The sequence below is a fragment of the Pteropus medius genome, unplaced genomic scaffold (assembly GCF_902729225.1).
Source record: "Pteropus medius unplaced genomic scaffold, Ma_sr-lr_union100, whole genome shotgun sequence".
Taxonomy (NCBI): Eukaryota; Metazoa; Chordata; class Mammalia; order Chiroptera; family Pteropodidae; genus Pteropus; species Pteropus medius.
This window is the reverse complement of record NW_024351543.1, coordinates 4970567-4995461: the sequence shown is the minus strand read 5'-3', so window position 1 is coordinate 4995461 and position 24895 is coordinate 4970567. Positions and strand designations below refer to the sequence as shown.

Below are 24895 nucleotides of genomic sequence, written 5' to 3'. Positions count from 1 at the left end.
GTAATTATTTTCTAACCCAGGAATTTAGATATCAAATCTCCTCGGTTTCCTTTAATTTGAAATAGTTCTTCTTTCCTTGTCTTTCATGACATAAAAATTTTTGAAGTGTGTAGGCCAGCGGGTTATAGAATATCCCTTAAGTTGGGCTTGTCTGACTATTGCCTCGTGATTAAATTCCAATTGTGTATTTTTGGCAGGAATACAATTAAGATGATGTGATGTCCTCAGAGCATCACCTCATGTGTGATGCCAAGTTGTACTATTGGTGAAATTAACTTTGGGTACTTCGTTAAGATGGTATCTGTCAGATTTCCTCATTCCCCACGGTGATTGGTAAGTAATTTCTAAGGATGTCCTTTTATTTTCCTTTAAAATTTTCAAAAAAAGCTCTTCTGTATGTTGTGTTGGACAATTTCAATATCTGATGTCCTCTGGGGATCTGAACCTGGCCTCCTGTGCTTGGTGAATTTTTTAAAAATTGTGAACTTGTATTTGCTTGACTCCTATGGGACTAAATGAAGGATGTCTCCTCCAGAGCGGGCTTCTATTGTTTCTGCTAAGAGCAGGAGCACTTGGAACTCTTCAGTGCTCTTCCGCATTCCGGGCTTGACGCGGGAGCTCAGGTTTGGCTCATCTTCCCAATGCTTTGTGAACATCTAGCGCAGTGTCGTCTCAAGGCTTTAAGATCACTTAAAGGACAACCTGCTCACGGTTCCTTTCTCCTCCTCGTGCTCCTTCCATCGCCCAGGTGGGCTGGGTCTGGCTGGTGATGAAGCGCCGGGCTGGCGGAGAAACTGACCGCCCGGCCTCCAGCGCCAGGCCGAAGCGACTGTGGGGGCGGGTCGGGGGCGGAGCAGACACTCCGGAGCCTGCTCCCGGTGGGAGGGCGGTCCCCGCGGCAGCTTCTCGTCATCTCCCCTTTCTCCGGTGGGGCTCGCCGCGGCCGCGTCTGGGGTGAGTACGCAGGGCCTTGGCTCCGCGGGCGCCGGGGAGGCGCAATTTCATGCGTGGGGTGGTGGCGGGCGCCGCGTGGGCATCGCCGGGCGGCGGGCGAGGGTCAGTCCGGCGGGCTGGGGCTGGACGCGAGTGGGGCCATCGCGGCCCGGCCTCGGTGGGCCGTCCTGCCTCAGCCTGAGCGGCGGGGCCGGTCAGGGGGCCTGCGGAGGCCGAGGCCGGCGAGAGGCACCGCGGCATTCCCTCTGTTGCTGGCGGGGAGCCAGATGAGATACTGACAGATAGGGAGAGGTTCAGGGGTCCTCCCACCCCCGACCCTTCAGCTTGGCGACACGATTCTGGGTTCGCCCTCCAGCACCTTTTCCTAGCGGGAGCATCAACGTGAAAAAGCCCCTTTCTTCCCCCTTGGAGCCTCTTTCCCCAGAGTTTCGACCAGGAAATTGACAGCTTATCCTAGCCTGGGGGCCTGCAGGGGAGGAGTTGTGAAGTCGCCTGGATTTTAAAGTTCTTCAGTGACACCTGCCTTTAGTCGGGGTCTCTGCGTCCATCCAGTGCCTGTCGATCGCTAGCTGTTGATGTTTAGTTTTCTATTAGACAAAGGATAAACCTACATTTGAAGAAAAAAAAAAATAGAAAAAGCCAGGAGGATTGGGACTGAGAAAAGGCCATTGGGTTGGTAGCCTTAGGAGAGCAGTTATTAAAAGGGTGGGCGTGCACCGGGTTGCAAAATGTTCAAGAGTGGGTGAGGGATGAGGACGTGTAGATAGATGGTCAGGGCACAGGTAGACCTCTCCAGCCGTTTAGTAATGAAAGGAGGAGGAAGAAGATTGTAATTTGCGGGTTGTGAAGTTTTGTTGTTTTTTAATTTTAAGTTTTTTTTTTTTAAAGGAAAATAATATACTTAAAACGCAAGAAAGTCAAGCAGTCTTGAATAGGGATGAATAGGATTCAGGGTCCAGGATAAGAAATTGGGCTGAAAAGAAAGGTGGAGGGCTATTTTAGGTACCTGGGCTGGGCAGGGGTGCTGGAATGTGTCTCTGGGGGGAGGAGATAATGCTTGACTGGACCGTAGTTTATCTTTTTGGAATTTTATCTTCTAGAGCAGAATTGGCCTTTAAACTCCATAAAATTGTAAAAACTTTCATGATCCATACTTTGATCGGATTAAACTCATTCATTAAAGAGAAGTACTGAACTGTTTGACTACATAATCTTGGGAGGAATAAAACTAGCCGTTATTATATTTTATATATTTTATATTTTATAGAACAAGTAGTGTCTACATTAAATTGAGATAATAATAATGTGTGCTTTTCCCAGAGATGCATGCAAGTGATTTGAGAACGAACCATCTTTTTGAAGATCTCTTATTTAAAATGAGAATGTCCAAAGCAAATCAGTGGTGGTTTTCTTTTCTCTTTTTAAAGCCATCAATAAGTACTCCAGAGCTACCTGGGTTTGTGTTGAAAATATGGATTCCCTGGCTTTTGAAATAAGAATAAAAATAAAAATAAAAATCTCTGTGGGTGAAGTTTAGGAATAGTAATTTCAAACAAAGACCATAGGATTCTCTGGCATTGGTAATTATTGATAGCCTATGAGATTTTTCTATGAGATTGGGGTTTGTTGAGACTTCTTTAGAACATATTTCCTTGAGAGTAATAAGAATGAATTGCTGCCGAATTTATGTAACTAAAAGTTATAATACCTGTCTGTTGTGTCACCTCTAAATTTTCATATATTTTAAAAGAAAATTATGTAATCATTTTACCTGAAAAAATAACATTGTTTCTGATCATAAAAAAACCCATTTTAGAAAAATTAGAAGACACAGAAGAAATAAAATTTCCTTAATTTTATAATTAAGAAACATCTCTGATTCTTTCTGGCTTTTTATATATAAAAGACATGCACACCACACATATATAGCATAATTGGGATTGCATACTATATACATTTTTATATTCTGTGTTTTTTTTCACTTAGTTCTTATGAGTACCATCCCATGCAGTTAAGTTTTTTAAACACTGTTTTAATGAAAGCATATGTTCCATTAGATGGAACTACTGTAATTAATTAAATCAGCTCCCTAGTGTTAACACTTTGATTCTTTTCAGTTTTTGGTTATTTTAGTAATGTTGGTTGAATAATGTGGCCTGCCTCTCTCATTATTTCCTTAGAATAAATTTTTAAATGATGGAGTCAAAAGCTATTCAAATGCATTTTTAAAATCTCATTTTCATGTATCTTTTTACAACTTTTCCTCACCAGAAGGAAAATTAACATTTCTGAAGGACCTATTGCATTCCAGGTCCATTCTCTTATTTCAGTGGTTCTCAAACTTTAATGGGTATAAGAATCACCTGGTGAGCTTGTTAAAAATTCATTTTCCTGAGTCCTAGGCCCAGCCTCTCAGACTCATTAGCTCTGGAGTAGGACCCAGGAATCTGCAGTTTTAACAGATTCTCTTCTGTATTAGATATAAACATTTTTGGAACAAAAAAAATGGCAGTATAGACTCAGAAATTTAGGTCATTTGCCCAAAGCCATTCATGCATCTGTAAACAAGATTTGAATTCAGCTCCTCATGATTTCTGAGCCCTTGTATTTTTCATTACCTTAAACCTCAGACTTTCTCATTGATGTGTCGTCCTTAAATGGCTATAGAAAGGGAACTGATCCCACTGCAGGGTTCTCTGGGATAGCTGGAAATGACACATAAGTATACACTGAACCTCCATTACAATCCCGCATCAGAAATTCTTATGAATTCTGTTATGCTGCATAACATATACTGTATAAAACGATTTCAGTCCTTTGCTAGTTAAATTTATTTCATGTTTCCTGACCATTTAATGACAGCTCTTGCTGTAACATGAACGATGCAGGACCATCCAACAGCTCTTGCCCAAGGGTGGAGACCCTGCTCCAGGGTGCTCTGTGGGTTCAGGGAGGAAGGAGAGCAGTCAAAGCAGCAACTCCTCTTGGAATTAGGCAAGAGAAGCACTGCTTTGGAGTATTCAGTGGCAGAGGAGCAGAATGTAGTGGGCCTGACCAAGAGAAAGTGCTATTTGTTAAAGATGGGGCTGTCTACCCTTAGAAGAGTGAATAGAAGGGAGTTAGTGTGGAGGTGAGCCTTTTTTATTTTCTAAAATCTTCCCCAAATGGAATTCTACACCCAGTTAATATTTTCCCTTATTAATCTTTGTTTTTCCTTGTTTTTTTTTCCATCTCATCTGTTTCTGTCATAGCCAGGGATTATGGTGCGTCCTTATGTATTTTAACTAACGTATCCTAGAAAGTCATTTATTATTTACCAAATTAAGCACCTGCTATGTGTCAGGTCAGTTTGAGATATTAAGAATACAAAAATCAGGGATTGTCTTTGAGAATTAAGTATATTTAGTTATACTCAGTCTCCAACTTTTTTTATTTTAACTTTTAATTTTTAATTAATTTTAGACTTAGACAAAAGTTGCAAAAATGGTACAGAGAAAAAATTCACTGTTTCGCTTAATATTAGCCCTTAACATAACCATGGTTCATTTATCAATATAATTACAGACTTTATTTGAATTTCATCAATTTTCCTGCTAAGGATTTTTTTCTCTTTCCATATTCTATCCAGTATGCTACATTTAATTGCATTTAGTTATTTCTCATTAGTCTCCTCCAGTCTGAGATAGCTTCTCAGTTTTTGTTTTTTTTCCCCTTGTCTTTCATTATTTTGACCCCTTGGAAGAGTACCAACTAGTTATTTTGTAGCATGATGTTGTTTTGTAGAAGAGTTCTGATTAGAGTGTAATATTATCACTGATTCATGAGGTTGATGGGTCTTATCACTGTTAATTAACCTTGATCATTTGGTTAAGGTGATACCTGCTAGGTTCTCCACTATAAAGTTACTGTTTTTCTCTTTATAGCTAATAATTATTGTGGGGGAAATACTTTGAGACTCTACAAATTGTTTATCCTCAAATTTTCACCCACTAATGTTAGCACCTATTGGTGGATCTTGTCTGCAACAATTACAGTGGTGTTTGCCTAGTGGTGATTTTTTTCATCTCCTGCTTTCATATTAATTGGAAATTTTCTGTAGGAAAAGAGCTACCCTTTTTCTCCCATGTATTTATTTGATCATCTATCTCAATATGGACTCATAGATAATTCATTTTATTCTGTGGGTTACAATACAATGCCATTGTCAACATAAGAAATATCCAAACATGTAAAGAATTTTTATAAGAATTTATTTGAGCCAAACTGACAGTTGCCAGGAAGCAAGATCTCAAATGCTTTGGAGAATAAGTTTTGCAGTTTCTTTTATGCATTTGAAGTTAAGGAGGGAATGTAAGAAAGATTACATGAAGGTGGGAGAAAGCAAGGCAGGTATTGGATTATTGGATAGTTAAGATTATTTTATCTTTTGAGGGTTGTTAGAGGGGGTATTACTTCTGGCATTTCAAAGGTGTGTTAACCTAGATGCACAAGAACAATGGACAGGCTTGCTTAATAACCTTTCTCTAAATAAGTTATAGGCCTGTAGTGTTACTACTATCCACCATGACCTACCCGTCCAGGTGGGAATTTATGATTTTTTATAACACCCTTTTTTCATCCACACTATCATTTTCTTCTTCAAATGCTTCTAGTTTTGGTCATTAGGAGCTCATTCTTTGAGTTTAAATAACTTGTACATGTAAAAGGCTGTCATTTCTATCCCCCTTCTCCCCTCAAAAAAAAAAAAATCCCAGGAAACCATTGTTTCTTTAGGCTCTGATTAATGATCACTCAGAAGCCAGGTAAAGGAGCTATAATTGGGCAAATGGATACCAGAAATCCAAGGAAGGTAGGACAACATGTGCGAATGGTCAGCTCTCGGGAACTCTGCAGGGGCAAAAGGAGTAGCAAATTATCAGCCTTTCCACTGTTGCTGCCCCAGAGAGGCCCAAGGGAGTGGGACCTTGTGCCTGGGGCCACATCATGTCCACTCTGAGATGTCCTGTGTCTTCAGGATTACTAGATGGATTTAGAAACATCGGAATGCTGATTTGGGCACTCTTGGCTGCTGAGAAGACCATATCCTTTCTTGCTGGTGGATAAGTGCTTTGTAAATATTTATGGAGTGACACCTGGTGCCCACCCCCCCCATGGTGGTGTAAAAATGTGTATGTGTAGAGCTTCTTCAAGAATGATACTTAGCATTTATGCTGATTTATCTTTTGTTATAGCTTCCTTACTAGATTTTTTTCCCTTTATTATTTTGGGAAATTTCAAACATACACAGAAGTAGAGAGAAAAAGAAAATGAACCCCCATGTACCTATCACCTGGCTTCAATACGTCTCAATTTTTTGCCAATTTTATTTCATCTATTCCCTATTTTGGGAGGTGAGTCTGGCCTATTAGAAAACAAATCACAGACATTAAAATCTAAGAAAGGATTGAAATAAACTCAGTGCGAGAACTACAGCTCATTTTCCTTTGTATTCCCTTGGTGCCCAGCACTATGCCTGAAAATAGCAGGTGCTCAGAAAAGACTGGTTGAATTGAGAGGAGGAAAAACAAAATTATGAAAACACCATCTTTTTTAACTAACTCTGGGGCAGACTTCTAGAAAAGAAAAGGATGGTGTGTCCTGCCCTAAAATAACTTCTTTTGTGTTACCTATAGTTTTTCTCTATAGCTACGATTCCCGTCACTTCAAGATAGCCTTCGTTGAAAAAGAATTTTTTTTTTCCAGAGAGATTTCGGGGTCTCTCAATTTTTCAAATGTTATTATAGATCCAATCTGATGACATTGTCCCAAACATCAACCAGGAGTTACCTGGCCTCAAAAGAGCTTTCTTTAAAAAATCATTATGATTTTTTTATTATAAAAGTAATATGTACTCATTGAAAGAAAAAGAGGAAGTTACAGAGAAATAGAAAATAAAAATCTGTATTTCAATATGTGAGTAATTCCAGAGATGATATTATCTTGGTTAGCATTCTGATAAAATCTGAGCGTAAAAAAAAAAAAAATTCGAGTGTGAAGCATATTTGTTAATCTTTAAGTCAGTAAATAGTATGTTCTTGAGAATGTTCCAGGTATGTTTGGTATATAATCTCATTAAATTCTCAGGTCAATGTTGTAAGATAAGCTTTTATTTTGTTTTGTTTTCTTACTGTTTTCTAGCTGGGGAAACATGCCTAAAGGGGTTGCCTTCAGTCATTTACCTTATAGGCAAGCAGGGCAGGAGATCTCTGTTATAAAGACAGTTGGGCAGGTGTTACAGATCCCTCACACTTGAGAGGTTCACTCACAGGCCCAAGGAGACCTCACACCTGAGTTTCCTTCATGCTAGCTCTGAGGAGAGCCATAAGGCTAGAAAAAGTGGGAAACGATTATTTTTAACTGGATCCACATAGTCTTAATAAGCAGAGTTAGCAATGAAGAGCTCATTATTAAGTCATCATTAAGAATGGCTCCTTGCTTTTATCATAAATTTCTTCTCTTTGGACCAATTCCTCGGGCTGCTGTTCAACAGGATTAGTCTGATTGTTCCCAACTCACTACTTCTTGGGCAGGTTTTAAATCTCTCTAAACCACCACTTCTTCCCTCTGTAAAATGAGGGGGCGGGATACCCGTGCTTTGCGGTCCTTCCTGCGTCAACGCTGCAGTACTTCTTTGATCGGAAGTCTTTTCAGGCAGGTGAGTCTCCCTGTCCCTCTATAGGCAGCTCTTAGAAAAACGATGTTCCCAGCTTAAATTTTCCAAGAATCTTGAGATTTTTATCAAAAATTGTTACCAATCCTAGTATTTAAGCTTCCTGCAATTAAGTCCTCAAGAAGCTGTCTGATGGCCCCAGGATCCTACAGACTTAACTCTTACCTGGAGGTTAGAGAGCAGACCTCCAGGAAGCCATTTGAACAAACAGTCCCAAGGAAAGAGACCGGAGGATATGGGAGAGAGGGAGAAGGCTGCCAAAGAAAACTACATATTTGAAAGGTTTGTGCTGGGTGCACCCAGGCACCAAGGGGAGAGATAAGAGATTGAAATGTCCATGTGAAGGATGTGGCAGCCCACGTTTTGGAGCTGACTGCACGGGCTCAGACCCCAGCTCCACACTTACTAGTTGTGTGGTCTTGGGCTAGTTCTGTAATTTCTCTAAACCTTCATTTTCTCCTCTATAAAACGAGAAGACTAATAATTCTTACCTCACAAGGATGAGATCAGGATTAAATAGGGTACTACAAGGGATTTAACCCAGTGCATGGCACAGAGTAAATGCACAAATAAATCACTTTTCTTATTAACTGTTATTACTGCCTTCAGCATCAATTTCTTTTGATACCTTCATAAGACTAAATATAATAGGCCATACTGTTTAATTGCTTCTTGAGTCATATACTCTCTTTCCTGGTTTCCTAAGTTTCATTTATAACATTGTGTCTAGAGAGAAATGCTTTCTTATTTTTCCTCAGACTAACCTAGAGCTAAATTTTTGGAATACTACCCTTCAGTAAATATGAGGCTATCTTGAGAGTTGCTAAGATTGTTTTTTGTTTTTTCACAGTGAATTACCACATCCCCACATCGCATTTTAAAAACGAGAGCAACTTTGTTTTCATTCTTAAAGGACAGAAGTATACCACACAAAATGCCAGAAAAAAAAAAAAAGAAAAATACACCACTGGCTAATCTCATACTCTTGATGCAGTTATAGTTAGCTTGTAGCTATATTTCTAGAGTTTTAGTGGTAATCATACACACATTTAGAGTTTATTTTTCATTTTTCTTTTTATTACTTCATCGTGTTTTCCTGTTATCACTTGGCATACGAAATATTGTGCTCTCCATTCTATCCATTTAATTGAGGATGTGTTTGCTTACAGAGATAATCAGTGCTCCAGCTTTAACATTTTTGTATTCTTCTGATAGCACATTTAGGATTTAAGGAGAGATGTGATTTTGGCAACACAGGGAGGATATGCAAGGCATTGCTAAAGTAAAGTAACCTAACAATATCAACATTGATGGTCACCACCGAGTGGGTGCTTACTGTGTATCAGGAGGTGGGCTAACGCTTGATGTATCAATACATTAGGTCATCCAGTTCCACAATAACCTCTCTGGGTTTATCCCTATTTTACAGATAAGGAGACTATAAACTGTGTTTATCCCTATTTTACCTCTCTGGGTTTATCCCTGTTTTACAGATAAGGAGACTATAAACTGTGTTTATCCCTATTTTACAGATAAGGAGACCAAGGCTCAGTTAAGTGGTTCAAGGTTTCATGGCCGATATGTGGTGGGAGCAGTAGTTTCTGTTTGAATCAAAACCCTGACCTTAAACACTGTGCTGTAGTTCTGCCTGTTATTCTTAAGGCTTCCTATAAGACCTCCTGAGTTGACTCTCTCTTGTGTTTCTTGCCCTCTCCTCCGATCTGTTGAGACATGCCCCATGCCGGTGCCTCATTGCGAATACAGTATTTATAGCTGAAAAATCCTTGGTTTTTCATTCCCTGTCATTGAGGAACATTTTTTTTTAAGCTCTCACATAGAAGAGCTTTTGTCTTTTCTCTTTTTTTCTTTTTGGATCAAAATACTCTTTGTAACAAGGTTTCTTTAAGTTGTGCCAGGAATGGGCAACTAAGGAAGAGAACTATTAAGGGTGTATTTTAGGCTATGCCCAGCTCGGAACTGAGGAGATATTTACAGTCTCTTCTTTGCCTTCTTCTCCTGCACAACATGTGGACATGGCTTTTCTCACCCAGACAGCCGGGGTGGTCATCCAGAGAGAACTGTGGTGTGCAGATGCTTGGAGCCTTATACCTCTAAAATTTCTGATTTTCTGGTCTCTAAACCCTAGTTGGAAAACTCTCATTACTGTTAGTCAAGATCCACTGGAGCTAGGTTTTCAGTTTGCTGATGTGAATCATTTCAGGATAGGATTTTCATTTGAAACATGTCTTTGTGATTACTTTCTAGAGATCGTTGGAGCAGAACTACTGAGCAAAAGCAGGCTTTGCATCTTCAGTTGTCATCAAGTTTGCCATCAAATTGGAAAAGTTGAACTTGAAGCCTCCTGCCTGCAGGAGGCAGAGTGATACATATTGCTCACATAATACAAGACATGGGCTTCCACATGACTTTTTACCTTTCCTACAAATTCCGATTACTATTGCTTTTTACCTTATGCCTGACAGTGGTCGGGTGGGCCACCAGTAACTATTTTGTGGGTGCTATTCAAGAGATTCCTAAAGCAAAGGATTTCATCGCTAATTTCAACAAGGCCATCGTTTTGGGGAAGAAAGAAACTCTGACTAATGAAGCATCTGTGAAAAAAGCAGACCTCGACAACTGCCCTTCTACATCTCCATACCTCAGTAAGTATACATTTTTTCTTTTTTACAAGTGCTGTGTAAACTTTTTTATTAGATATATATTACAGAAAAGTACAAAAATCAGAAGTGTACAGCCTGGTTAAGTTTCACAAAATGAACATACCTGTGTAACCATTATGTAAATTAAGAAATGGAATCTTCCTAGAACCCCAGAAGTTTCTATGCTTCTTTCAGTCACCACTCTTACTTCAAGACTCGAATCCCATCCCATAGATTTATCCTGTTTTTGAACTTTACATAATTGGAAACATACCCTCTGTACTATTTTGTGTCTGGCTTCCATTGTTCAGCATTATGTTTGTGAGCTCTATCCATATCGCCGATGTAGAGTTTTCTATTATATGAACATATCCAATTTTATTATCCAGCCACAAAAGTCTCAGCAGCATACATCAACAGGCATTATTTAGCTCACAAGTCTGCTGGATGAGCTCAGAGGCAGTTGATCTAGGCTGGTGGCCCTGTGCCACTTATCTGTCTGTCATCCTTCTCCTGGTACCATCAGGGCTAGCCTGGCCATGCTCTTCTGGTACCTTCAGTGCACAAGTGGAGATGAGCAGGCACATCAAACCTCTGCTTGGTGTCACATCTGTTAGCATTCCCTTGGCCAAAAGAATGGAGTCAAGAGACAGGACTGAGTACGTTCTTTAGAGTTGTCTTTAGTGTTAATTTCTTAAATATGTTGTATGTTTTGAGTCCCCTTTGATGTCTTGCCTTTCTATTTAAATGAACGGTAAATTAATTTTAGTAAACACATTAATTGGGAAAAACTCCACTGTGATATATACAATCCACAAATGTTCTATCAAACCTCTGATTCTCCAGAACATCAAAGTGCTTATAGTTCTCCAGACACTCCTCTGAGTCTTCTTTTGTTCTCTCTTTCTGGAATGCCTTTTCTCAGTCCATGTCTGCCTGGTAGATTCCTGTTATTCATCAAAAATCCAGCTTAGATTACTTCTCTCCCAGAAGGGTTTCTGGGACTGTCCCAGAGTTAATCTTATGCTCCCTGTGTGCCTGCCTATATTTCTATTGTTGCACCGACCATAGTGTGTTGTTATTATATTTGCCTTTCTTCCGCAGGCACAGCGTGCAGGTGGGATGAAGGCAGGGTGAGACTTTCCAGCCCTGCAAAGTCTGGTGCCCCTCACTGGTTTTATAGAGGTGGCTCTCAGCATACACTAAATTAGCTCTCTGTGGGGCAGCCTGGGTTCTTCAGAGGCTTCTTGATTTTAGTTTAGAAAAAACCTGCCGACTCACTTTCCTAATTGAATCACGGTCTTGCACTGTGTTCATATTGGCATGCTGTTTCTCTTTACTCAGTCACGGAAAAGCCAAGATATTATTCCTCATCATGTGAGGGAAATTGTTCTGCTCATGGATTACACAAATTGAGGTAGGGAAATGAGTTACTGAAATGCAAATCTGACTGTGTTATCCCCCTTGTTCAAAATCCTCACAACATATTTAAGCAATAAATGCATTCATAAAAATAGATGGGCAGTGACGCAATACTGAGCAAGTACCTGGATTAAAAGGGTAACACAGTAGTGATGAATTAAGATGGACCATTAGTGACTGGAGTAGGAATAAAACTTGAGAGGATGTCGTGCGGGTTGTAGGGAGACTTTGTAGAGTAAGTGGAAGCAAGTACTAGAAGGTTAGGGCCCATAAAAGTTATGACAATGAGAAGGTGAGCAAGAGGATTAATTTATATCAGACCCCATTGCATGGGGCTCTTTCAGGGGCCAAGAACAGAGACAGGTCAGATTAACTCGGATGATGGTGTTTATTAACAGGCTACGCAGGAAACAGTCTCAGCAGCCACATCATCATCTCCCAGCAGCTCTATGGCCTGGCACCAGCTCTAGTAGCTTGCCTTTCCTATAATTCCTATTCTTACTGTTTGTTTTTAGGGCATTGCTATCTTGCTGACTGTATGTCTTGAATGCAGACCCTTCAGGAAAGGCTCTTTCTTATAGGCCAGTTATTCTCTCTTAGTGGCTGGAAGCAGTTATTTGTCCTTGGTGCTTTGGGGCAGGGTCTTTTAACAGCTTCACGGACACTAGAGTCTGATCTCAGCAGCCATATGCCAGATAGGGGATGGTCACATAGAACAAGGCACTGTGACTTATATATAGGAAGAGCTTTTGCTCAGAAGAGGATAGCCTTGCAAACTATCTTGAGATTTTACAGACTGATCAGTGTATATGGAGTTTTAACCCATTTCCCATTTGCCCCGAGAATACTCGCTGGTGGTGCTTGCGGTTGTAGCATTTATCCTGAGATAACTCGCAGATTACAGTCCTAACCTTACCCCCAAAGTTTGCCATGAAGTATCTCACTTTTATTATTTTCGCATTGCTCTAGTATATCTATATATAGTCTTTAGAAACAAATGACATCATTCTATTTATAGCATTCTGTTTTTAATAGTGGTATTTCTATTTACAAAATAGTAATTCTTGATCACTGAAAATGTTAAATCCTAGAAAACATAGCATTCCTACGTATGATGTTAACATCTCCTTGAACAGCTGTCAGCCAAAGATTCATTTAATGAATTTGATTTATGTATACACTTCTGTTACATTAGGATTAGAGACAAGTTCTTTTTAGAAGAAACTCTAAGAACAGTTTTTATATTTTATTTTCACATTGAAAACCAGTCAAATTTGCTTGAGCCTCAAAGGCCATGTTTATGTAAAATTAAATTAACACTGGCAGCGAGCTGCACTTTTTTTTTCTGATCGAGAAATGGGTTAAAAAAGTGTGACTCAGTTCCCTAACCAGAACTTCGCCTCCTCTTTCCAGTCAGTGTTCCCTGTTAATTTAGATCAAAGAGGAGGGTCACTGGCTGTAGCCTGATCTTGAAAGCCTTGCATGAGATTGGTTACCATGGATGTCTCTTGGGTTTCATCCAGTTAGGCTGCATCCAGACCCACTAAATAAATGCTGCATTGGGGATGTCTGCTACTGTGAAGCAATGGGAGAATTCTGGCGCTGTTGCTCATTTTTGTTACTGCTGGGTTAGGGAGTGGTCTAGTTTCTACTTCATTCTGCCATTTTACCCCCAGGGAGCTAGGAGACCTCCTAAGAGCTCTGGAAAGGACTGAGAAAGGGGCCTTGTTCATGAGCTTGATTCTATGGAATGCTCTTGATTTTTAAGAGATTTCACCTTCCTTTGGGATTTTGAGAAGGAAAAGTGGATAGGGCACATTCGAAGTTAGTCTAGCCCTGATCTCTGCTCTTCACCAGGGTCATCGGGACAGAATGTATTTCATTCTTATGGATAAATCACAGGGCCAGTCTTAGTTATTTAGCCACATGAGAATGCTCTTATATGTCATTTATTTGCTTTTGTAGCCAATAACCTGAATCACATGATTCTGTGGTTGTAGTTCATGACCAAATGAGGCTTTAGAGTAGTAATAATAAAAGCTAATACTCATACAGTGCTCCCTGGGTACCAGGCAATGTTCTAAGTGCTTTACATGTACTAGCTCATGTAAGCCAATCAACACTTGATGAGATAGCTACTGTTGTTTCCCGTCCTGTTTTAATTTTAGGAGGTCAGGACAAGCTCATTTTCAAACCAGATCTTACTCTGGAAGAAGTGCAGGCAGAAAATCCCAGAGTGCACAGAGGCCGGTATCACCCTGAGGAGTGTAAGGCTTTACAGCGGGTTGCCATCCTCATTCCACACCGGAACAGAGAGAAACACCTGATGTACCTGCTAGAACACCTTCATCCCTTCTTGCAGAGGCAGCAGCTAGAGTATGGCATCTACATTATCCACCAGGTGAGTGTGGGGGCAGACCTGGTCTCTGCCTCCAGATTCTCCTTTCTCTGAGGAACTTGGCCATTTGTCTCTTGTTTCAAAGGAGCATCAAATTATTGTCAAAGGAGAGGTCTCTTTGTTTAGAGTAAAGAAAATCTTGTCCCAGAATGTGGAGTAATGAGACTGGGAATTTTTACTGCCTCATAAATGAACCTCTGGAGGAAGACCATTTTATTGTTAGCCCTTCCGTGTTAGCTAAGGACTGCCCTATGACTTTTCTCTGAGATTTACGTTCTGTTTCACTCTGCATTTGCTCTATACCACACAATGAGATCTTGGAATTGTTTTGTGTTACTGAGCCTGGCTGTTCGTTGGGGGTCTAGACAGAGGATCTGACAGACTACTGTGTGTTAGTTAATAGCCATGGGGTTCTATGACCATTTCCACCATTGTGCCTTTAACTTTGCTACTGTTTATTATGTAAAACATGTTTAGTTTCCACTTTCTTGATTTACATGTTTGGCTTCCAGAGGCATGATTTAGTAGGAACACAGTAAATGTAAGTGTAGGCTGCTTTTGAAGAGTTTACTTCTAAGTGGAGTGGGTGATTAAAGATGCCTTTATTTGGTATTAATGTTTATTGATAGAAAAATAAGGCGTCAACTTAAATATCCATGTCTAGCTTTTCAAAAGTGTCCTGGGCCATCCAAATAATCCCCCCTCAAATCCTTACAAATGCTAAAAATGCAAAAGAAGTAATTAATTACATGCTTACTATTGATCATCTCAGTAATATTTGTTTTAGGAAAACTTTTGACAAATTAGAGGATGCAGCTCTACAGTGTATACTTTATAATAAACTGGAGCTTTTGAAAATCAATGTGCATATATAAACATCTATGCCTTTTTTTTTTAGTATTTGAGACAAAATTTTACTATTATATTGTTTTATAATTATTTTTACTTTTCACATTGTTAGTCATTCTGAGTTCTTACTCAAGACAGCCACTCCCAATGTATAATATTTTTACATAATCAAAAAATATGTCTGCTTTGTGTTATTCTTTTCAGAAAAGCACTGTGGTAACTTTTGTGAACTGCCTGTACTTTTGTTATGAAAAATTGTTTATCAAACTGGAATTTATTCTGAAGACATTTGATCTATACAGCCATGAAAAAATTAATACTGAATGAAAATCTTTTTCATAGTCTTGTTCTGGTCTTATTACTGGTCAAATTGTGTTCCTTTTTTCACCTAGTGACAAATCCCTTTTGTAAGGCCACTGTGAGGATTAGCTTCCACCATTAAGTGTTAAAACAGGATTCTCTTACAGTGATTCCAAGAGACTTTTAAGTAGCTTAGAAATATTAGCAATAACCTCTTTTTGTAGGTCAAGAATTCTCAATCCTTTCTGGCAAGCTATATCTCTCGGAAGCTCAGTGTAATTTGTTGCATAGGGTAAGGTTGGGATGAGCTGAATGAGAGTTGAGCAGTGAAGCAGTGATATTTATTGGTATGACTAGTATGTAAGAAAGGTTTTGTAGTTTTACATGGAATAAATAAAGGTATATTTTAAAATTTTTTTGAGTTATTTTAAAACTATAGGCTTTTGAAAAATCGTGACAAAGTATGCATGACATAAAGTTTACCACCTTAACCATTTTTAAGTGTACAGTTCAGTAGTGTTAAGTATATTCACATTATTAAACAACTGATCTCTATAACTTTTTCATCTTGCAAAACTGAGACTCTATACCCATTTAACAACAGCTCCCCATTTCAGGGGATGTTTTTAAGTTACAGAATTTAAGTATGTATGAGAAATATTGCATGTACTTTGTCAGATCTTCATGTCACAAGTATAGTTGTGTGTAGCAGGAGTAATACCAGCTCCTGCATCTGAACTGAACTGGGCAGTATGAAACATTGTCTCAGGAGCTTTTCAGCATTTAATTTCCATATCTATAGGCTGGAAGTAAAAAGTTTAATCGAGCCAAACTCTTGAACGTGGGCTATCTAGAAGCTCTCAAGGATGAAAATTGGGACTGCTTTATATTCCACGATGTGGACTTGGTGCCAGAGAACGACTTGAACCTTTACAGGTGTGAGGATCAGCCCAAGCATCTGGTGGTTGGCAGGAACAGCACTGGGTACAGGTAAGGTGGCTCTACGCATGGCTTGCTTAGGTGGAGAAGCTTGTTCTGTCTTCAAGGCTGTGTGAGATGTAATGTTTAGCGTGTCTGAGGAAAATGAGAAATAGAAAAATGGTACATGACATATCACTTAAAGTTCAAAACAGAAATTAGAGTATTTAGGTTTTTCCTTATCAGGAAAAAGCCCTACAACAGCCTTGGCAGAAGAGCAGAAAGATAAAAGGGAGAGAACAGGAGAAGAAAAATAATCCAGTTGTTGCAAAGCATGGCCAGCCTCACCTGTAGCACCTATATAGTGGAACTTTTGCAAGCCGTCCCCTACTGTGTAGCACTAAAGTAACTTACCCGTCTGTCCTTGACTTCCCCCTCTAGGGGGCAACAAGAGCACTCCCCTTAGGTGAGCTTTTAGGCCTCTCTTGTAGGACTGTGACGTCTGTTTCCAGACTGTGGCCTCTTTCCAGAATTTTGAGGGAGAATGGAGAGAACGTGTCCACTGAGTAGTCTGCTCAGGAGCCGGAACTCCCAGGACAAGTTCCTTTCTTTCAAAGCCACTGTGTGAAGTGCTAGGGACCACCATTCTTTCTTCATTCCCCATCTCTTATGCCCTCCAGGAGAGGCATCTCTACTTTTCAACCTTATTTCACCTTATTTTTATACCAATTCCCACTTAAGCACAACTAGGGGGAAATAGCGACCGAGAAAGTTCTCTACAAATGAAACTATATTCACTTTAATCTGTGCACTTGACAGCTTCCTCCAAGCCCTGTCATTCACATGTACTGATGTCTGTTCTGTGGTGCTTACTGAGCTGGTGACCATGAGACCAATTTGAATAAGGCCGGGTGCCTTCCCTCAAGGAGTGCTGCCTGTTGGGTTCTGGTGTGGCGAGACAGCTACAGTGGGGTTGCATCAATTTTGAATTTCTGCAAATTCAGCTATAAGTACTTGGAAACAAGGCAGGAAGGGAGGTGGGGAAGAAGCCGAGGGGAAAGATGCCATGTGCCTGAATGAAAGCAGGGGTAATGGGCCAGAGATCAGGGGAAGGTTCTGGAAGAGAATCACAGGATTTTTCCCTTTGAGGAACTTGATCTTTGGATCTGAATCTCATTATCTGGAGGTTTTGCTTTCTGGTCTCTTTGAACCACCTCTGCATTGAAGAAAGCAGCATGTCATGGCTGGGCACCTCAGTGTTTTCAGAAGTATGTCAACTATCTGTTCACTTACTGTGTATCTACAGCACAAGATACCTGTGCTTGGACCCTTGATATAGATGGTAACTTCCCATTGCACAGCTTTCTCTAAACATCTGAGGTGAGAAATTACAAATCACACAGGGCTTTTTTTTTTTTTTTTTTTTAATTCAGATACACAGGATTGTTTTAAGGACAGACAGGCCTTTTGTTTAACTTCTAGATTTTATTTTTGTATTAAGCTGGACCACAAGAAATTGAGTTCTTGGGCATTTCTGCTGGGAATTGATTTTGAATAAAACGTCTATGTAACAATCGTGGATATCACTAGAGGCTACTCACTCTAAAACCAGCCGTTGGTGCTTGCTTCGTCAGCACGTATACTAAAACCAGCCCCTGTATCAATCTTGCTCTTTTAATCTTGCTGTTTTAACTTGCTATTGTAAATGGCCAAACATTTCATTTATGATTGGCTATCAGAAAGCCTTCGTTTTCCTTGAGTAACTGACAGGTTTTCTTAATGTGAGTCAGGTGATTGGATACGTCTCCTCTTTTCATCTGGATGCAAGAAACTATGAGCCAAATGCATGGCCTTCTTTTTGAAGCTGAAAGGAATCTTATTTGCAAATTAAAGTTCTAATATATTTCCTATGTTAATCTATTCTGATTTACATTTCTTATGGTCCAGATATGTCATTTTTTCATTTATATTTTTCTACTTTATTATATGTGTCATGTAAACTGTGGCCAGGGGAAGTCATGTGTAAGTTATGTAGGAGTTGCCCTCATCCTGGCCCCCAACCCTTACTCCCCTCTTTTTACCTTTGCTACTTTAGGCAGAATCCCCCTCGTTGTTGGCAGCTGCAGTTGCTGGCAGCTAAGTATCTGCTCCCTGCTGGTAACTGTGTGTCACTGAACCACAGAATTTAAAGCTGCACACACTTTATTCATTATTACAATAGCCCTATGAGTATGAGAAGTGCCAGAAATGTTTTCACTTTACACACATGCAGAGAGAAGAGGTTAAAGTGACTTGCCCCAGCTGAATCAGACTCTGAAGAAGCCAGAATAAATCTGTTTACCCCACTGAGCATGGTCAGCGGTAAAACTTTGGACCAGTCTATGGCAAACTTTACTGCCAAGAATTTTTGGTACCTGCCTGCTTTCTACAAGGACTCTACTGTTATTTTATGACTACATTTTACCCATCTTACAGCCCTTTAAAAATAAAACTGTTCCAGGGCCAATTAAATATTTGTGCTTTTCTGCATAACAAGAAAAACCAAAAGCAAAGATCAATAAACATATAGACTTGCCATCCAAGAGGCCACTGAGAAACAGTTCTTTAACTTTTCTGACTGGTCTCCTTCTGCACCTCTCACTGCAGCTAAGCGGGCCTCCAGGTGCTCCTCAGACTGCCTGTTCTTTTCTCTACGTTTCTGCATGTGAAAGGCATTATCGTCTACCTAGTCGCCCAAGCCAGAAACCCCAGGGTTGTTCAGGTGCATTGGGTTGTTCAGGAAACGGACTCTGATGGATATTGGCATGCATGTAAGTGGAGATTTGCATGCAGGAGCTGTCTCCTGCTCTTTACTGCCTCCCCTGAAAAAAGCAAAAGTAAAAAAGACAGTATATTCTCTGTAACACTTATTCATGCCGAACCTGGTTGCAGCCTCAGAATCCTTAACTCAGTGCCCATGGCAGCCACAGTATTCATTGAATTGACGCCTGAGATGAAGTCTGTCATCCAGCTCTGATGTTATGGTGCACATTTACAAGTACCTCTGTAGACATCTGCACACAAACATTAACAATAACAGGTGGATGGCACCTTGCTTAGTGAGCACTTGTCTAGACAGAGGAAGAAGGCCAGACCAGGAAGACCAGGAATGTTAGGAGGTGGATGCCAAGCAGGAGCGAATGGGTGAAGTACATGGTCCTCAAGGAGTACCTTGAATGCCAGTCCTGAATCGGAGACTTCTCAAGTGTCAGTGGAGAACAAAAACGCTTTGTGTACATGTTCTCACTTTTTCTCTCCTCTCTCCTGCTCCAGGCTACGTTACAGTGGATATTTTGGGGGTGTTACTGCCCTAAGCAGAGAGCAATTTTTCAAGGTGAATGGATTCTCTAACAACTACTGGGGATGGGGAGGCGAAGACGATGACCTCAGACTCAGGTGAACAACAGACACAGGTCCCCTTTATGGGGCTCTGCTATCGGTAGTGGTGTTAGAAGCCTTCATTTCACATTTTCTGTAGATGCCAGTCCAGCAGGCCGCGAGGCCACAGATTTGGGCTTAAAGGATGACAGGGGGCAGAGGGAGGGCAGGATTGCCCAGATTGCTCGTTGCCACTGTCAGTTTAGAAATGATAGAGGGTGGCCTGTTCCTGGCTCATGGGTGTTTGGGGTCCAGAACGGGGGATGGAGGTTTCTGTGGACTTGTCAGTGGGTATTGTTTACTGAGGAGGACCTCACCAGTGAGTGGAAAGTTCTAAACTTCAGAGTGTCTATAATTTGAGGAAAGTGGCCAGAGGGCTTGTTATAAACCTGTGCTTTCTCTCAGATCCCACGGGATCCTGGCACAGTTCCCAATGCTCAGAGCAGGGAGTGCCAACAGTCTGTGAGGAGCTGCACACCCTGAAGCAGACAAGGATGTCTCCTCTTATGCACCAGCCAGTCCCACACTCTGTGAGAGCAGCTGCTGGCCTGACTCCCGGGCTGGACTCTCCAGCCTGCTGGCATTACACTTGGATTATCTTGGACTACTTTCTGCTCTGAGGGATTCAGAGGGGATATGGCCTCATATCTCAGTTCCCTCCCCTGCACTTGGGTTTTATGGCCAGAAAGTTATAGGTATTCCTGTCTCCCAGAAATAAGTAATTATTCAAGAGCCTGGAGCTTCAGACTTATATAGCAAGGTCTTTCTGGCTATCAGGAGCCCCCTTTCCTCCTGCTGTTTGTCAGAAAGGAGCTTTCTCTGCTAGGGTTCTGAACTAATAGTTGTGTGACTACCCGAAAATTTTCCTTTGGCATAAATAAGCCAGGGCCACCTGCTGGTCTTGTTCCCATGTTTAGGATGAGAGTCTCTGGGATATTTCTGGCAGGAGCAAGTTTCCCTGACCAAAGGCTCCATAGGAAGGGCCATAGTGACGGGCAACAGCTCTTCATGGCCCAGCCCATGTGTGGTTGTGGCTTATGAAGTGGACAGAAGGTGTTTGCTAGATTTCATTGCAGGAGTAGCAAAGGCTAGAGGTAAAATATCCATCATCTTCCCAAAATCCATTTCACTGCCCAGATAGGATGCTTAGTAGAATTTTGCACTGACCATGCAATTGTCACTATCCTTTTCCTGTGCTCCTTGGCTTCAAGGTCAAGGGAACCCTAAGATCAGATCAATGATCTGATCATTTGTTAAGATCATCATGGCCCCCAGAATGGTTCTTGACTAACACTATGGATAAACCAAATGATTTGAACATAAAAGTTGGTCAAGATTTATTTACTAAATATTCATGCACTCACCTGCATAGCAGGTACCGCCCTTCTTTGCACTTACATATTACATTACTTCTTGCAAAACATATTCCATGTGGATTATTTCATTTGAGCTCTTCTGATCAACTCTATAACACCATTGGAATTTAAAGATGGAAAACCAAGACCTGAAACAGTGAACTGACTTACCAGGGGTGTAAATAAAAAAGTCTAGATTTGAACCTAGGTTCATGGACTTTAAAGCTTGTGACCTTAAATGATCATTACTTTCTTTGTTGAAAAAATGAAACACTAAATAAATGAGGGATTCTGAGAGACTTGATTCTGCTATTTGTCATGATGTTTTAAAATACGTACTTTCTCAATTGTTTTTGGAAAATGACAAACTGTAAATTGACACATCTTTGTACCCCAGAAGTAAATGTTAAACGTGACTTTTTTAATGGACTTACTGCCCGAGGCCCATCATTTTTAAATTCCTCTGTTACTTTTCCAGGGTTGAGCTTCATAGAATGAAAATAATCCGACCCATGCCTGAAGTGGGTAAATATACAATGATCTTCCATACTAGAGACCTGGGCAACGAGGTGAATATAGAACGGTGAGTCTTTGCTTCGTGTGCCTGGCAGCTGCCTACTTTAGTCCCTTCTGTCACTGAGAACTCTGCCAAATCTGATCAGATGAGCCAGTTTATTTTGTTCAATGCTTTGCATTAAGGTAATTTACAAAGTTGGAGGGAAGTAGGGGGAATGGCATATTACACCCTCACGTGCCCGATACCCAGCTCCAACAGTTATCAATTCATGGCCCCTCTTCATTCTCTTACTTTTTTCTCTTCCTCCACTGGATCATTTAGAAGTACCTCACAGATATCACAGCATTTCGTGGGTAAATACTTCTGTATATATCCTTAAAATATAAGAAGTCTTTAAAAAGGATCCACTATACCTAAAATAGCAACTTTCTTAATATCAAATATCCAGCCAATGTTCAGATTTCCCTAGGAATCGCCCTAGGAATTAGTCCTTTCACCAAGGATTCCTGAGAGATAAGCCAGTTCTTTAATGGGGCTGTAACTGAAGAATCTACATTTATTTGTTCTGATTTTTTCCCTAAATTTACAAACAGCATTAAAGGCCTTTTAGCCCTTTTGTTAGAGTCTGCATTTTAAAACAATATTAATGGATTTTTGCCCAATATACAGGGCTTCATTAGAGTCTGTATTTAAAAAACAACATTAAAAGGCTTTTAGCCCTTTTGTTAGAATTTACCACTTTAACAAAACAGCTATTTCTGTTTTCTGTGTGTCTTTCTAGTCTCTGTCCATAGGCATGCGTTTTTCTCTTTAAATAAAAAAAATAATAATTATTGATTAGAAACAAAGGAATACTTACAAATTATATGAAAAATTTGAATATTCTTTTTCCCCCAGATATTTATATTTTATTGTTTTAATGGCAAAAAAAAAAAAAATACCTTACATGGATATATTTAAAAGTTGGGAACAAAATGGCTTTTACCTTACTCTTCCTCTCAGACTCAGTCCAGTCGACATGTGCCAGTATTGCTGGTGTCATTTTCCAAAGTTGGGTAAGCCCTGAAGTGGAGCCGTGGTGTGTTCGCAAGTCCCATTGGCCAGCGAGCCAAGAGCCTGCAGGGGTGGCCCTGGGCGTAGTGCTGTGCTGCCCATGGTGCGGGTACTGGGTGGATGAGCATGTTGCCGAGATACAGAAACAAACATTTGTTTACTTCACAAACAGAACACAGCTGTAGTTTTTTTCAAAAAGTTATCCAAAAAAACCCAAAGTAGAATCTACGCTGTTTCTTTGAGTTGGTGCAACAGGCCTACTCTCTGGAGACCCTCGCCTCAGAGGGAAGGTGCGGGGCAGGCACTGAGCGTTTGGGCCTGGCCATGTTGCTAAACTGTTTCTGCTGCCGGGGGGTGCAGAAATCAAAAAATCAGAATATTCTTGATACCATGAACACAGTGATGCCCCCCACCCAATTTATGCCTGTTACCTATGTGGCCCTCCCTAATTCCATGTCTGTCCCCCACATCGAGAGGTAACTATTTCCTGATTTTTGTGGTAATTGTGATATAATGATTTGTACTATTTCTCAGTTTTCTTGTTTCCCCATATATGTGTATCCCTGTACAAAAGATTATTTAGTTTGCATGTTTTTCACTTTTGTATAAATGAATTCATGCTGTATTATTTTCCTCCGACTTTATTTAGCTCAATATTATGCTTCTGACCTCCATCCACTTTGTTGCTGTGACTGAAATGGATTGCTTTTCACTGCTAAGCTCCTAGAGACCAAACAGCATTCTGCTGTTTTGCATGTCTCTGCATCTAGCACAGAGTGGTCTCTCTTCCTGTGTGTCCTTTCCTTTACCTTCTTCACTTAGTGAATTTCTTCTTTGACGCCTCCCTCAAAGTTTCCTTCTTTAAGACCCCTCTCCAGACTCCTTTATGAAAGTAGATGCTTCTTGATTTATCCTCCTCTACATACGATCTAACTTTGAGTCGGTTACGAGAGCTACTGCCTACAGACACAGAATTTCCCCAACAACAATGGAACATTCATAGATCCCTTGAAGCTTATCCGAGGACCATAACACAACATATCAGTGTTACCTAAATGTCCTTCTATCTTGTAGACTGAGGGTTCCCTGCATGCAGTGACTCTTTTCATCATTGGTCCCCAGGGTCTTAATGGGTCTGACACGTGAACATTTGGCTCTCACTGATGTCTGTTACCTTAGATGGGGAAAATAAACTTTTTGCAATAGGAAACCCAATAGGTATAATAATTTACAAAGATACTTTTGCCAAATTTTGTGGCAAGGCAAAAAGCTATAAAAATGTATGTTACATTCTTGTCTTACCATTTACATTTTTTCTTTTTATCTTCAGGATGAAGCTCTTACATCAGGTGTCAAGAGTCTGGAGAACAGATGGGTTGAACAGTTGTATTTATAAGTTATTCTCTGTGGATTACAATCCTTTATATATCAACATCACAGTGGATTTTTGGTCTGCCCCATGACCCTGGATCATCTGGTGATGTTTGGAAGAACTGAATATTTGATTGCAATAATTTTGGCCTAGAGACTTCCCCTAGTAGCACACATTAAGAACTAGTTGCGGCTAATTATCTAGCTGAATTTTTCCTTTTTATATTTTCTTAGCGGAGCTCCTGGTGAGATGGAATGTAACACACTTGTAACAAAACAGCTTTCTTTGTTATTTTGATCATGAGGGTTAAAATGTTGTAAAACAGGTACTTGAAGGACTAAATGTAAAAGCACTAATCAAAAGATATGATTCAGGCTTCTTGGGAACTCTAATTGAAGGATATTTATTTAAGTTTGAAGTGATACATTGTGGGATAAAAAAGGCCACAGGAAATAAGGTTGCTGAATGTCCCAGAGAACCAGAATTGTTCTCATCCGAGAGATAAAGATACGAAGATGTATTTCTGTTACTCAATTTATTTTGCATGGTCATCTGTGAAGAGATGGGTCCCAGGTGAGAAGAAGGAAACAGAAGAGAGGAAAAGGATGAGGAACCAAGATGCAGTGAATTTGGGAACAAAGAGCCACATGGCGGGAGGACAGTGTTGTGCTGGCTGCTGCTGCTACTATGCAGGTGGTGTCACCTGCCCGATTACACCTTCTAGTATGAGCCCAGAAAAAAAAAAAACACATTATCTACTAGTTTTTTAAGAATTTTTGTAAAATGATTTTGTACATGTAGGATATGAATTAGCACTTTACTGAGTACATATTAACTAATAATAATACATCAAAAATACCTCTGCAGTAAAATATGAAAAGCTTTAGGTGCTCAATCTTGTTTTTCATTGTTGTGTGAGGTTTACAGATGTGTCCATAATCCTAAACAGCTTAAAAACAAATGAGACCAAA

The 24895-nt window shown here is 40.2% G+C and overlaps 1 protein-coding gene across 3 annotated transcripts; it reads left to right on the top strand.

The window, feature by feature from the left end:
- Positions 1 to 811: 811 nt before the first annotated feature.
- B4GALT4 (beta-1,4-galactosyltransferase 4) lies at positions 812 to 24819 on the top strand. Of its 3 annotated transcripts, XM_039843074.1 has the most exons (7): positions 812 to 954; positions 9929 to 10326; positions 13914 to 14146; positions 16095 to 16282; positions 19523 to 19645; positions 21461 to 21565; positions 23883 to 24819. In XM_039843074.1, exons 2-7 carry the CDS (start codon positions 10074 to 10076, stop codon positions 24013 to 24015), a joined length of 1035 nt encoding a protein of 344 aa, XP_039699008.1. In that variant the 5' UTR covers positions 812 to 954; positions 9929 to 10073; the 3' UTR covers positions 24016 to 24819. The 3 variants fall into 3 exon arrangements, with proteins under 3 accessions (XP_039699008.1, XP_039699009.1, XP_039699010.1); XM_039843075.1 differs by lacking the exon at positions 19523 to 19645; XM_039843076.1 differs by lacking the exon at positions 23883 to 24819 and having other exon boundaries at positions 19523 to 19583.
- Positions 24820 to 24895: the final 76 nt, after the last annotated feature.